Source organism: Elephas maximus, chromosome 22 (genome assembly GCF_024166365.1).
Source record: "Elephas maximus indicus isolate mEleMax1 chromosome 22, mEleMax1 primary haplotype, whole genome shotgun sequence".
NCBI lineage: Eukaryota > Metazoa > Chordata > Mammalia > Proboscidea > Elephantidae > Elephas > Elephas maximus.
Window position 1 is genome coordinate 11,025,567 of NC_064840.1, and position 13,557 is coordinate 11,039,123.

The 13,557-nt window shown below is 45.5% G+C and overlaps 1 protein-coding gene across 3 annotated transcripts in view; it reads left to right on the forward strand.

Moving 5' to 3' along the window:
• The window catches only part of RPH3A (rabphilin 3A), a 284,485-nt gene that overhangs the window by 248,000 nt on the left and 22,928 nt on the right, over positions 1 to 13,557 (forward strand). For all 3 annotated transcript variants that reach the window (XM_049866506.1, XM_049866504.1, XM_049866505.1), the window contains 7 exons: positions 2,083 to 2,212; positions 3,501 to 3,587; positions 5,455 to 5,620; positions 8,282 to 8,320; positions 8,420 to 8,572; positions 11,445 to 11,531; positions 13,061 to 13,123. In XM_049866506.1, the coding sequence (XP_049722463.1) occupies positions 2,083 to 2,212; positions 3,501 to 3,587; positions 5,455 to 5,620; positions 8,282 to 8,320; positions 8,420 to 8,572; positions 11,445 to 11,531; positions 13,061 to 13,123 (725 nt within the window). The remainder of the gene's footprint in view (positions 1 to 2,082; positions 2,213 to 3,500; positions 3,588 to 5,454; positions 5,621 to 8,281; positions 8,321 to 8,419; positions 8,573 to 11,444; positions 11,532 to 13,060; positions 13,124 to 13,557) is intronic.

Below are 13,557 nucleotides of genomic sequence, written 5' to 3' on the forward strand. Positions count from 1 at the left end.
GGTGGTCTCACACAGCTAATTACGTGATTAAGGTAATCTCACAATGACTTACAAATGTGGCAAGTTCTCCGAAGCTATTACAGTAAATAGAATGGATGGTCAAGGAAGGCTTCCAAGAGGAAGTGATATTTCAACTGGGATTTGAAGGATGAGGGGAATTTAGCCAGGAAAATTATAAAATGGATGTGTGTGAGTGAGTGAGTGTGTGTGAGAGAGAGAAGGAGGTCACAAATATGTGGGGTATGAGAATGGGGGAAAGTGTACTCCAGGCACAAAGAACAGAATGTGTAAAAGTACTGAGGCAGCTAGGAGAACTGGGACTGAAAGAAGACCAGTGTAACTAGAACAGTGGTTCTCATCAGAATCACCTGGAGGGTTTGTTAAAACACAAATTTCTGGGCCCCACTCCCCAGAGCTTATAATTCAGCTGGTCTGCAGCGGGGCCCTAGAATTTGTATTTCTAACAAGTTCCCAGGTGATGCTGATGCTGCTCTCTGGAGAACCACTGAACAAGAGCACTGAAAGCAAGACCAAGAGGGAGAAGAGATTTGAGGTTTCAGCTGAGACCAGACCACATAGAGACACTGAGGCCCCGTGTAATGGGAACCAACTAAAGGTTTTAATGGGAAGGGGGTTATATGATCAGATCTAGGTTTTAGAAATCACCACAGCTGTGGAGCGAAGAACAGATTGTAGAAGGACATGAATGAAGCAGGGAGACCTATTAGGAGATTATTACAGTCAACCAAGAGAGAGATGATTGTGGCTTGGTTGAGTTGGAGATGAAGAGAAATGGATGGATTCCAGAAATGCCAGGGAGGTAGACTCAATAGAATTTGATGATTTGGTTTGATCACTGAGTGTCAGGAGAAGAGGGAGTCAAGGAAGATGTTGGCTTTCTGGCTTGGGCAAGTTAGTGGATGGTAGTGGCATTTACTGAGAATGGGGATCAGGTTTGTGGGGGTAGGGATAGAGAGAAGTCAAGATGAAGAGTTTAGTTTGAGAACCTAAGTCTGAAATGCCTATAAAGACACCCAAGTGAAGACACCATGTAAACAATTAGATAACAGATCAGGCAGCTTCCTTGGAGGAGGTGAGAAGAGATAGAAAGGACTAGATAAGGTTCTTAATCTTAACTCAATAGAATAGATGGGCTTTTACTTTGGTGAGTGGCGTCTAGGGTCTTAAAAGCTAGCAAGCAGCCATCTAAGATGCATCAATTGGTCCCAACCCACCTAGAGCAAAGGAGAATGAAGAACACCAAAGACACAAGACAAATATGAGCCCAAGAGACAGAAAGGTCCACATAAACCAGAGACTCCATCAGCATGAGACCAGAAGAACTAGATGGTGCCCGGCTATCACCAATGGCCACCCTGACAGAACACAACAGAGAGTCTCTGATGGAGCAGGAGAAAAGTGGGGTGCAGAACTCAAATTCTAGTAAAAAGACCAGACTTAATGGTCTGACCGAGACTGGAGGGACCCCAGAAAACATGGCCCCTGGGCTTTCAGTTAGCCCAAAACTAAAACCGTTCCCAAAGCGAACTCTTCAGACAAAGATTAGACTCGACTAAGATATAAAGTGATACTTATGAAGATCATGCTTCTTAGCTCAAGTAGATACATGACACTAAATGGGCAGCACATGACTGGAGGGCAGATGAGAAGGCAGAAAGGGACAGGAGCTGGTTGAATGGTCATGGGAAATACAGGGTGGAAAGGAGGAATGTGCTGTCACATTATGGGGAGAGCAACTAGGGTCACATAACAATGTGTGTATAAATTTTTGTATGAGAAACTAACTTGAACTGTAAACTTTCACTTAAAGGACAATAAAAAATAAATAAATTTAAAGAAAAAAATGGTGAGAGAAAAATAATAGATGAGCTTTGAGTGGTGTGAGAGGGAGTCTGTGATGCTCTGGAAAATGTATCAGAATGTCATGTGGGGAAGGGTCCCCAACCATCATCAGATACTCAAGAGTCTATGACTCAAAGACGATTAAGACCCTCTGATACTATAGGAAATGCTGGTGGCCCCCGTTCTATGAGGTCCTTATTACCCCATCTCTGTTTCCAGGCGCCTGGTGGACCGCCTGGAGAACATGAGGAAGAATGTGGCTGGGGATGGGGTGAACCGCTGCATACTGTGTGGAGAACAGCTGGGGATGCTGGGCTCTGCCTGTGTCGTGTGTGAGGACTGTAAGAAGGTACCATTGCCCTTCCCTCCCACCCTCCTACTCCATACCTGCAGGGGGGCCAGAGTCTGAGCTTGAGCCTTGAGGGGTCCTAGGTCCTGGAGATGGAGCTGGGACCAGAATAATTGCCAGAATATGATTCCTTCTAGAATGTCCCCATGCCCAGCTGTCCTCAAAGGTAACCCGGATGCTGGCTCCTCCCCTGGAAGTCACTCTGCACCTCTGTTCCTCTGGAGCTGAGCTCTATCCAGGATGAACTTGGGAATGTGAGATAGGACATGAGCCATACTTAAGTCTGCAAGTATCCTGGTTGTGGCTTAGCAAGTTGGGCATGTTTGCACACTTGGGTAGGTGGCAGGCTTCCCCAGCATTCCCTTGCCTTGGGTTACGGTACAGGAGACTGAGAAAGCCCTTCTCTAGCCTAGTTGAAATGATTGAGCTTCAAGAACTTGTGTTCTGGAGAAGGATTCTCCTTGTGCTCTCTCACCCTCTCCCCCTCCTCCCTTCCCTTCAGCAGTCTTCTCTTGACAATTCCAGGAAAGGAATACAACTGTCCTTGGGTCTGCTGAATTCCCCAGAAAGGAGTTCAGAGGAGCAACCCATTTGGAGACATCCATAATGTCACTTGGCATTTCCTGTTGGGCGTCCCACTTAGCCTTTAGAATTGAATATCAGGAAAAGTTTATCTGTTCTGAAAAGCATATCCCTTGTAGTCAACCAAATAGTTAGAATTTTGTAACCTATTAGATTTCCCTATTTGTCTTGACTGCCAGGAAACTCAGCCAAAAATATCATGTTCCAGCACACAGTCATGGCATTTACTCAGATAACTTCCTTCTCCTTGGGGTTTTGAACTTCTAGTTATAGTCTGTGTTGCCTCAGATCCATTTTGGAGAGAAAGAAGGGATAAATTAATAAACAAAATCCTTTTAAAAGATCATGTCAGTGCTTCTTGTGTGTGGATGCTGAAAGCTCAGACTGACCCCACGAGGACTCTTGAAGAATTCCTTCACCCAGCGCTTGGGGATGATTCAAGTTCTTGTTTTTGGAAATCAAGACTCAAAAGGGAACTTTATTATTTGGTGATTTGGTTGGGTCATTGAGTGTCAGGAGGGGAGGGAGTCAAACTTAAACTTTATTCTAACTGGCCGTGCTCATAGAACGAAGTGTGAGGAAAGGGTGAGAGTTCTAGCCCTTTCCATACTCCAAGAGGGAATGGGGCTCCACTGTCACTGTACCCAACCTCTGTGCCCAACCCCTGGCAGCTCAGAGTGTACGCTGGGCTGTGTTTTGTCCACAGAACGTTTGCACCAAGTGCGGGGTGGAGACCTCCAACAACCGCCTGCATCCTGTGTGGCTCTGCAGAATCTGCATCGAGCAGAGAGAGGTGAGTAGCCTGGTCCCACCTGATTCTGGGGCACCCTCCCGTCTTTGCCCGGCTCCCCACTCCCACCCCTCCCCAGAATCAAGAAAGCAGGGTGGCAGTTAGGGGCTGGGAGACCTGGTCGGGTCTTCTGTCTTAAAGGGTTGGTATGAAGGGAACCAGGTCACTGTGGACACTGGTGGAATGGCCCCGAAATGTTTGGATGAATTTCTTTCCCCCTCTTCTGATGACTTTCCCTTCCTTCTTTCCTCCCTTCTTCTGGACTCTGTTCTTCCCCATTTCTCTACTTCTGAATCTTCCTCTTCCACCATCTTTTCTTTATCTTTCCCTCTATTCCACTTCTGGTCTCCTTTTTTTGTTTGTTTTTGCTTTCCTCACACTCTCTCTCATTGAAGTTCATTTCTCCCTCTCATCCTTATCTCCTCCTATTTCTCATTCTCTACCTGTATTTTACTTGTCACACTTCTTTCTCTGCACTGTCTTTCTCTTTACTTTGTCTCTGTTTCTTTGTCCCATGGAATCCTTCTGTTCCCCAGCCCTGCAATTGATTTTTACTATTCATTTTATCCAAGTTAAGTCCTTTCTAAGCATCCCTGGTGGCATGGTGGTTAAAGTGCTCAGTTGGTAACTGGGAGGTCAGCAGTTTGAACCACCAGCCGCTCCACAGGAGAAAGATAAGACAATCTACCTCTGTAAAGATTCCAGCCTTGGAAACTCTATGGGGCAGTTCTACTCTGTCCTGTAGGGTAGCTATGAGTCGAAATCAACTCTACAGCAATGAGTTTGTTTAAATCCTTTCTTCTTCCCCCAGTTTCCTCACCAGTCACCTGTGTAGTAACTTCCTACCTTCAAGACCATCCCAATGACACAGCCAGTATCAGTCAGGGTCCTATCAGGAAACAGATGACATGCTTCAATAGGACAGTCAAGAAGAGACCAATAAACTTGTAGTTCACAAAGGGCTAAGGGAAATCAGCAAGGAATGCTGACATACCCAGGAGTAGAGGAGGGAAGACTGGAAGACAGGTGTAGCCTAACAGGTACTGTGTTTGGTAGAGGAATGCCATCACTGCCACCTGGCAAGAGGGGAACCAGGGGAATAAGTACCCTGACCTCGCTTTCCTCCTGTCTTCCAATCTCCTGCTGGTACTTTCCTTGACCACATCCACCTGGGAAATAGAGGTCAGCGAAATCCAGTGACTACAGTCCACACTGGTCAGCCCCTTGGGTCCCAGAGCAGGGTGGAGAAAGGTGGAAAAGTGATTTTAAGGGGCAATAGAAGATGTCTAGCACACTATCCTAGGTGGAACACTAACCCACAAGGCAGGGATGAAAGCCAGATGTCTTGAGGGTGTGGTGGGTAGATTATCTACTTTAGAGAAGCTAGTGCAGTACAGAGCACACCAGATTGGAGAGATGGAAGTCTTAGTGCCTAGTTCTTGTTCTTCTACTCACTGGCTGTGTAACCTTGGGCCAGTCCTTAACCTTTCTGACATTCAACTTTCTCCATCAAGAAAATGAACCTATTTAGGTATCTCTATTGAGGTTTTTTTTTTATGTATTTATTTGTGTTGAAGTAAATATATATGTGACAAAATAGTTGCCATTTCAACATTCTTCACAGGTACAATTCAGCAACATTAACTGTGTTCATCGATCTATGCAACCATTACCATTATACGTTTCTAAATTTTTTCTATTGAGTTTTCAGGGCTGTTGTGCAAAAATTAAGTCTGAATCGTGAAAGGCTTTGTGATAACCATTGTATCACTATGCTGAGGACAGGGAGCAAAGTTAAAAATTGGCACTCATGAAGGCAGGAGCAATAGTGCTTGACTGCCACGTCCTCATCTCCCTACTTCTCCCCCAGGTGTGGAAGCGTTCTGGAGCATGGTTCTTCAAGGGCTTCCCCAAACAGGTCCTCCCACAGCCCATGCCTATAAAGAAGACCAAACCCCAGCAACCTGTCAGCGAGCCTGCAGCTCTTGAGCAGCCCACCCCTGAGCCCAAGCACACTGCCCGGGCTCTGGCTCGAGGTAAGACAGCACAACTTCTCATTTCAGAACCAAGGACAGTTCTTAGCTAACAGGTCTACCTGAAGAATGTTCTGACATCTTGTCTGTGTTCCACCCAGTTGATGGGCAGTCAACCTCTTAGTTTGGTCTAGGACTCCTATGTCCTCCTTTACAGCTCACAATGAACCCTTACCAGAAGAGTAGCACGGGGACTCGCCACGCTGCCAAGAGGATTTGTTTTTATCCCTAGAGGTACAACAGAGAGGGGAATTAAGACTGAGAGAGACTCCACCACCACTCATATACACACTGGAGCTGAGCCTGGGGGTATTTGGGTCCTGCCAAGAAGGCCTTCCTGGCCCCTAATGTTTCTTCTATTATCCATCAGCAAACTTGAAATTGAACTAATTAAATGTTGAAAGATAAATAAAAAGGAAATTAGTTTAAGAACATTACCACTACTATTATATTATTATACTCATTCAAGCATTATTATTAATTATTAAAATTATGATTAAAAGGGAGAGGCAAACAGTAATGGTAATAATAAGTAAAACCATACAGTAAAAACACATTGTAATTGCACTAGATCACTAGGACTGACCAGATAAGGCCCTTTCAATAATTTCAGTTAACACTAAGAAATAAAATCTGGCCTGGATTATAATTCTGAAGTTGAGTGCAGGCAGTGCTTCAGAAAGGAAGATTATAATTGAAGGTCTCAAAAATTGAAGTGCCCAACTGTGTCTCCCGTAAGATTACTACTCACGGTATGCAACACAGTGCTTGGCACTCAAGAGGCATTCAACAAATGCTTTATTCTTGACAAGGCATAAGCAATTTCTACCTTGCCAAGAATAGCCAATTGTCAACATCCACCACATCCCTAAGGAGTCCCCGCCTTCCACCCCTAGAGCATCCTTATTCCTGGTTAAGCATTATTGCTTCTAGGCCGAGAAGACGGTTTAACATAACTATCAGGATCCTGGCTATCTGACACATGAGGACCTGAGTTTGAATGCCAGTTCTGCCACTTACTGGCTACGTGAGCTTGAAAAAGTGGCCTCACTTCTCTGAGACACTGTTTAGTCATTAATAGTATGAGTTTAACAACTCATTTGGTTATTTTGAGAATGAATGAGATACTGCATGTAAAATGCATTGTAGAGTGCAGCCCTTATAAATGTGGACTAATATTATATAATGTTACCCGCTTATACACAAACATACAAACAGAAATGGTATGAATTAGCTTAGCAGAGAAACTCGACAAAGCAAATAGCTATGCAAATATGGTTTATCTAGTACCTATCCCTCTCACTAGCAAGAAGCAACAGTATCAGCACTGTGTAGTGACACCAAAAAAAAATCATTGGTAATAACATTCAGTGCTGGCAAGTGTGTGAGGAAAGGGTTATTCTGTAATTTTCAGTAGGACAGTAAATCATCTCAGCCTTTTTGGAAATTAACAAGGCAGAATTTATTAAAATTTGAAGTGTATATACCATTTGATCCAGCAGTTCCTCTCGGGGAACATATCTGACATCAATAAAAGTACCAGTGTAAAAAGATACATATAAGCACACTTATGGCAGCATTTATAATAGCAAAAGCGCCGGAATAACCTAAACGTCCGTTAACAGAGAAACCATTGAATGGAATGTGATATATCCACACCATGATGTATTCAGCACCTTTTAAAATGGAAATGATGTAAAGGTATGTTACTGATTTGCAATGAGGTTCATGATATGATCCTTCAATATTCTTTTAACAGACATTTACTCAGCCACATAGTGAGTTCCAGGCCCTATTCTATGCCCTAGGGATACAGTGATGAGTAAAACAGTCAAAATCCCTGTCCACATGCAGCTAAAATTCTAGTGGGGGAAACAAATCCTCAGTAAACAACAAATATAAATATAAAGTCAGGTATTACTACATGCTGGGAAGAAAAACGAAGCAGGGAAAAAGGGATAGATCGCAATAGGAAGCTCCATTTTGGATAGAATGGCCAGAGAAGGCTTGTCTGAGGAGGTGATATTTGAAGAAATACCTGACTAAAGTGAGAGGGGAGAAACCAAAACCAATCCCATTGCGGTCAAGTTGATTCCAACTCATGGCAACCCTGTAGGACACAGTAGAACTGCCCCCATAGGCTGTAAATCTTTACGGAATTAGACTGCTGTATTAGTGGGTTTGAACTGCTGACCTTTTGGTTAACACCCGAGCGTTTTAGCCCCTGCATCACCAGCACTCCTTGGTAGAGAGGACCAGCTGAATATTTGGGAATATCATGCGCAAAGGGCCTGAGGTTGAGCATGTTTGTTGAGCCCTGGGAAAAATCCAATTGAGTGAACAAAGCTCATGCTAGCACAATACGTAGCCAGTTGATCCCATCTTGTTCTTTTTTGAGTCTATATATGTTCATATGTGGTCACCATGGGTCGGAATGGACCTGACGGCAGTGGGTTTGGTTTTGGTTTTGGTGTTTGTGTATGCAAGGTAAATAGTATGAAATTGTAAATGGATGCTACAGCAGAGGGACTGTTGGGAGGGGAAAATTTTAATTAAAAAAAAATGGTACTGGGAGTAGTGGATGGGCCCCTTTGTGCGTTCCTTGAGTAATGGCTTCCAGACACCAGAAAACCAGTATTCCTCATCATTTTTCTCTCTCTCCAGGTGACACTGAAGACAGGAGAGGCCCAGGTCAGAAGACAGGTGGGTTCTGCTGACTGTGTCTTCAACTTTGGGACAGGAGTCCTTTGACCCCATTCCTTCCTTCCCTTGTCTTCATTCAATTCGTGCTTCTCCTTCCAGGCCCTGACCTGGCCTCTGCTCCTGGGCGGGGAAGCTATGGGCCTCCTGTACGCAGGGCCTCCGAGGCACGAATGAGCTCAGCTGGCCGGGATTCAGAGAGCTGGGACCATGGGCATGGTGGGGCTGCCGGTGACTCCAGCCGGAGCCCAGCAGGTAAGAGAGGTGGGCAAATCTAGACAGTCCTCCAGGAAGAGGAAAACCAGAAGGAGAAGGGTGGGGTTTTTGTCATTTATTCATTCAGTATTTATTGAGAGCTGTCTGTGTGGCATATTCTGTTCTAGATGCTGGTTCTAGTCTATGGTAGAAGAAAGACAGGGTTCAGAAACAATTCTGACTCCAGACGTCCATAGTTTTGGTTATGCCCTGTTCTTGCTGTAGTGCGGTATGCAAGAAAAATACCTGGAATTCTTGCCCTCCTCCCAAGAAACCACCTGGGGGAAATGCCCTTTGGCTGTGAGCAAAGCAGGAATGTGTCCCTCTCAGATCTGACTAAGCTCTTTCTTCCCTTGGCAAGTGGCCTCTGGTGTCCTGAGATCTGGTGGGTCGGTGTGGCCAGGACGTCAGTCACAGGTACTCATCAGGTGCCCATCTCTTCCGGCTTCACTCCCAGTGGATTTATTTGACAAGAGTGCCCACTGGTGGGAGTTCTTGATTTCTGAACTTTGAAAGAAATGTCTACCAGATAGGAGCTTTATACCCATAGCCCCTTGTGTGAGACCTCAAAGCAGCTTCATGTCTTCTTTTATAGAGGGGATGGATTCAAGTCAGATAGGCTGAATATTTAGGTCCCACGTTGACCTCTTGCCTTCTCTTCCTGATTTGTAGGTTTATATATCTTAGCACCTCAGTTCCTTTTCTTCCTGGTGAGAAGGCCTGGGCACGTTCCTTGTGCTTAACTTGCTGTTTAGACCCCCTAATTCACCTAGGGCTCTGATGGACAGAGAAAGATGGATCTTGTTGACCTGCAACATCAAAGAATGTGTATTGTGTGTGTACTGTATGCCAGGTGGTGTCCCAAACTCTTCATGTACATTGTCTCATTTAATCCTTGTCACAACCCTTAAATCCACGTATTAGACTTTATTCTCCACATTTTACAGATGAAGAAACTGAGGCTTGAAAAGTGAAACCACTCGCTCTAGGTCACACAGCCAATAATTGGTCAAAATGGAAGTAAAACCCATGTCTGTCCAACTCCAATGCCTATACTCTTAGCCTCTATATTATTTTACTTCCTGAGGAAAAGGACAGTCACACAACATCCATGAATGAGATTTGGATCTCTTGCCCATCTAGGCTCAATGTAATGTTTCCCTCATCCACGAAGCTTCTAGCATCCACCTTTTCCATCCAGGGCTGAGTTAACTGCTTCTCTGAGTTTCGGAGTACTGACACACAGCCCTAATGCAGCACTTATCACGTCTAACACAAAGGGCAGCCTGAATCTCTCTTCCTGGTCTAATATCAGGGACATGGCTCACTCTGTTAATCCATCATGTCTCCAAATATTTACTGAGTGCCTTAGACATAATTTTAGCTCTTTCTGCTCATTTCCCAGCCTGTAATAAGGTTCCCAGTTGATTGTAGTCTCTTATAAGTTTACAGATTTCAATTAATGGTTAATAACAATGATAGTAGCTCAAGTTTATTGAGCACTTGCTTTGCTCCAGGCACTGTGGTTAAACCCTTAGCATATGTTACCTCGTGTAACCCTCATGACAGCTCTTTGGGGGTAAAAACCAAAAAAACCAAACCCACTGCCATCGAGGCAATTCTGATTCATAGTGACCCTACAGGACAGAGCAGAACTGCCCCACAGAGTTTCCAAGGAGTGCCTGGCGGATTCAAACTGCTGACCTTTTGGTTAGCAGCCGTAGCACTTAACCATACGCCATCAGGGGGTAATTACTATCATAATCATCCTCATTTAATAGCTGCATGTTATGTGCCGTCAAGGTGATTCTGACTCAAAGTGACCCTATATGATAGGGTAGAACCACTCCATAGAGTTTCCTAGACTGTAATCTGTGTGGGAGCAGATCACCAGGTCTTTTCTCCTAAGAGCTGCTGGGTGGCTTTGAATCACAAGCCTTTTAGTTAGCAGCTGAGTACTTAACCACTGCAGCACCAGGGCTCCAGATGAGGCATAACCCACTGCTGTTGAATCAATTTCTGGTTTATAGTAACCCTATAGGACGGAGTAGAACTGCCCCATAGGGCTTCTAGGCTGTAATCTTTACAGGAGCAGACAGCCAGGTCTTTCTGCCACGGAGCCGCTTGGTAGGTTCAAACTGCCAACCTCTCAGCAGCTGAGCACTTAGCAATTGCGCCAATAGGACTCCTTAGATGAGGCATAGATAGGTTTAAAAAAACTTGCTCAAGGTCAGATGGAGGTTATAGCAGGGCTGGTATTTGAACCCAGGTAGTCCGTGAACAAAGTCGGTGCTCCCAGCTGGTCTGCTGTAACTCCCACTTGGAGGGCTGAGAGCAGCTCAGTGTAACAAATTCCCAGTAAGAGCCCTTTGTCTTAGGGCCTAATCCTGGAATCACACACAATGCAGAAACCCCTACAGACCTTCTCTGAGAGGAGCTTGCTGACCCTCTGCTCACACACTCTCTGAAACGGGGCACTCACTGCCTCACCAAACAGCCCATCCTATTGCTGATGGGCTCCAGCTGTCACTTACACATTGCTCACTGAACAAGTACTTACTAAACACCTACTACATTGCCAAGTCTCACATTAACTGCTGGAGATAAAGCCCCGACTATTTGCCTGCATGTGGTGGAGGCAGGATCACAGAAGCTGAGTTTTTAGCACGCAAGCCACTGCTGTGATTTGCCCAGGATGTCTGAGTACTGAAAAGAGAGAATTCACAGAGGGGAGGAGAAGAGTGTCCGAAAGAGCTGAGAAGATACAGTGGCTGCCGCCTCCCGTCCTCATCCCAGCTGATGGGTCCTAGGCTCGTTTCTGCTTCTCTCTGCCTGAAACATGACGAGCTGTTTCCTTTCTTTCCCCCTACAGGTTTGAGACGGGCCAACTCAGCCCAGGCCTCCAGACCTGCCCCTGCCTCAGTGCAGAGCCCAGCGCCTCCTCAGCCTGGGCAGCCAGGTACCTGGGATTCAACCCTTTGCATGTATTATCTCATGGAGCCCTCACAACAAGTCTTTAGATATAAGCACTATCACAATCATCCTCATTTAATAAATGAGGCATGTTGTTGTGTGCCGTCAAGGCGATCCTGACTCATAGCGACCCTACAGGACAGAGTAGAACTGCCCCATAGGGTCTCCAAAGCTGTAGTCTTTACAGGAGCAGATCACCAGGTCTTTTCTCCCATGGACCTGCTGGGTGGGTTTAAACCCATCCAGGTCGTCACTCAGCTGTGACCTCAATACCTCCATCCCTGTTGCAGAGCCCTGGGGGCTTTCTGTAAAGCTGTAGCCATCACTAAATCCTAAGCTCTGACAGGGCCCTCCAGATGACCAGTTCTCGGGCTTGGAAGCTTAGATGTGTGTCTTAGCTACCAAAATGCAAGCAGTGACAGTTCTTCATTGGTCAGTGTTCCCACCTTTAGCCATTGTCATTCCACATCCACAATCTGTAGCCATATGCACAAACCCTCTTACTTCTTATCATTGCTCTTCAGGTTGACTCACTTTAACAAATGCAACTGAGAGAAGTTGCTATCATAAGCTCTCTCTCAAGAAAATTTTAAGGACATTGGACTTGAGTAAAAAGACAAATGTTTCCAGAAGGGTAGTGTGAGATTCAAGAAGTGGTGAGCAAAGAAATTGGTAACAACACAAGGAGAATCTAAGCAAGTGTGGATTGTGTAAAACAATAAAAACAATGCCAAATCTGTACAGTTATAACTGCATTAACTTATTTTAAAAGAAACCTGTAATGGTGGCATAAATAGGAAACCAGTATTCCTTGGCATAAAGAGGGGGTAATTATAAAAATAAATGTAACAAAAACAAGACAATATAAAGGAATGCTAGGTACTCTGGGCTGCTAGGTTCTAGGTTCCAGGCCTGAGACCTGCTCTCTCTTTGTTCGAAAAGGGAAATTTGCAAAGGTGAGAGAGGCGTCAAAGACAAGGTAGCATCCAAATGAGACTTTCTCCGTGAAGAGTCAGTCTTGAAAGGCAACGGAAACCCAAACGACTTTCTCACTGCGTAATTAAATGTTATTTAATGCCCATCCCTGTGGCTCCCCCACGTCCCATGCTTTGGGAAGTGTAGCTGTAAAGAATCCAGCTGGACCAGTGATGACCCTGCAGCCGTGGTGAACCCAAAGCATAAACTTGCCCATCATTTCATAGGCAGTCAATTCCTACTCCATTTGTTCATCAACCTCATAGCTCCCAGTGAGACATGAAGAGCAGGCGTTGCCATCCGCATTTCACAGATGAGGAGGCTGAGGCTCAGGAAGATCCCACAGTGCGGGGGCCTGCACCTAGACCTTTTTGACCCCAGAATTGTCAAATAGGCTGTCCTCACAGGCCCAGCTACCTCTGCACATCTCCTGTTGCTGCGGGCCTGTGCCCACACCCAGGAAATGAGGGGAGAGAGTGGTGAACACCCACTGATGTCACTTCCTCTCCTCCAGCCATCTTTCCATCTTTTTCCACTCAGGACCTCCAGGAGGCAGCAAACCCGGCCCTGGGCCAGCAGGACGCTTTCCAGATCAGAGACCAGGCAAGTGTTCACTTCTTCCCACCCCAGCATAGGCGACCACTTCTCTCCCTCTTCTAGAGAGAACAGGGGGCAGCCAGAACTCAGCCTGGTCTGCACCCTGAGCTGACCTCGTGAGCTCTAAGGGCCCCCGTCATTCCAAAACTCCAGATGGCCTATGGATTTGATAGAAAATGCCCACTCACATAGTGGCTAAGAGCACAGGTGCTAGAGCCAAACTGCCTGGGTTCAAGTTCTAGCACCTTCATTTTCTAGCTATGTGACCCTGGGCAAGTCATATTACTTCTCTGAGCCTCACTTTCCTCATCTGTAAGATGGGAGTAACACTAGGACCTACCTGACACGATTGTTGGGAGGATTAATCTAAGAAATACATATTAAACTTTGGCATACTACCCGGACTGTTAAGTTCACGCTAAGTGACAGTGATTAATACA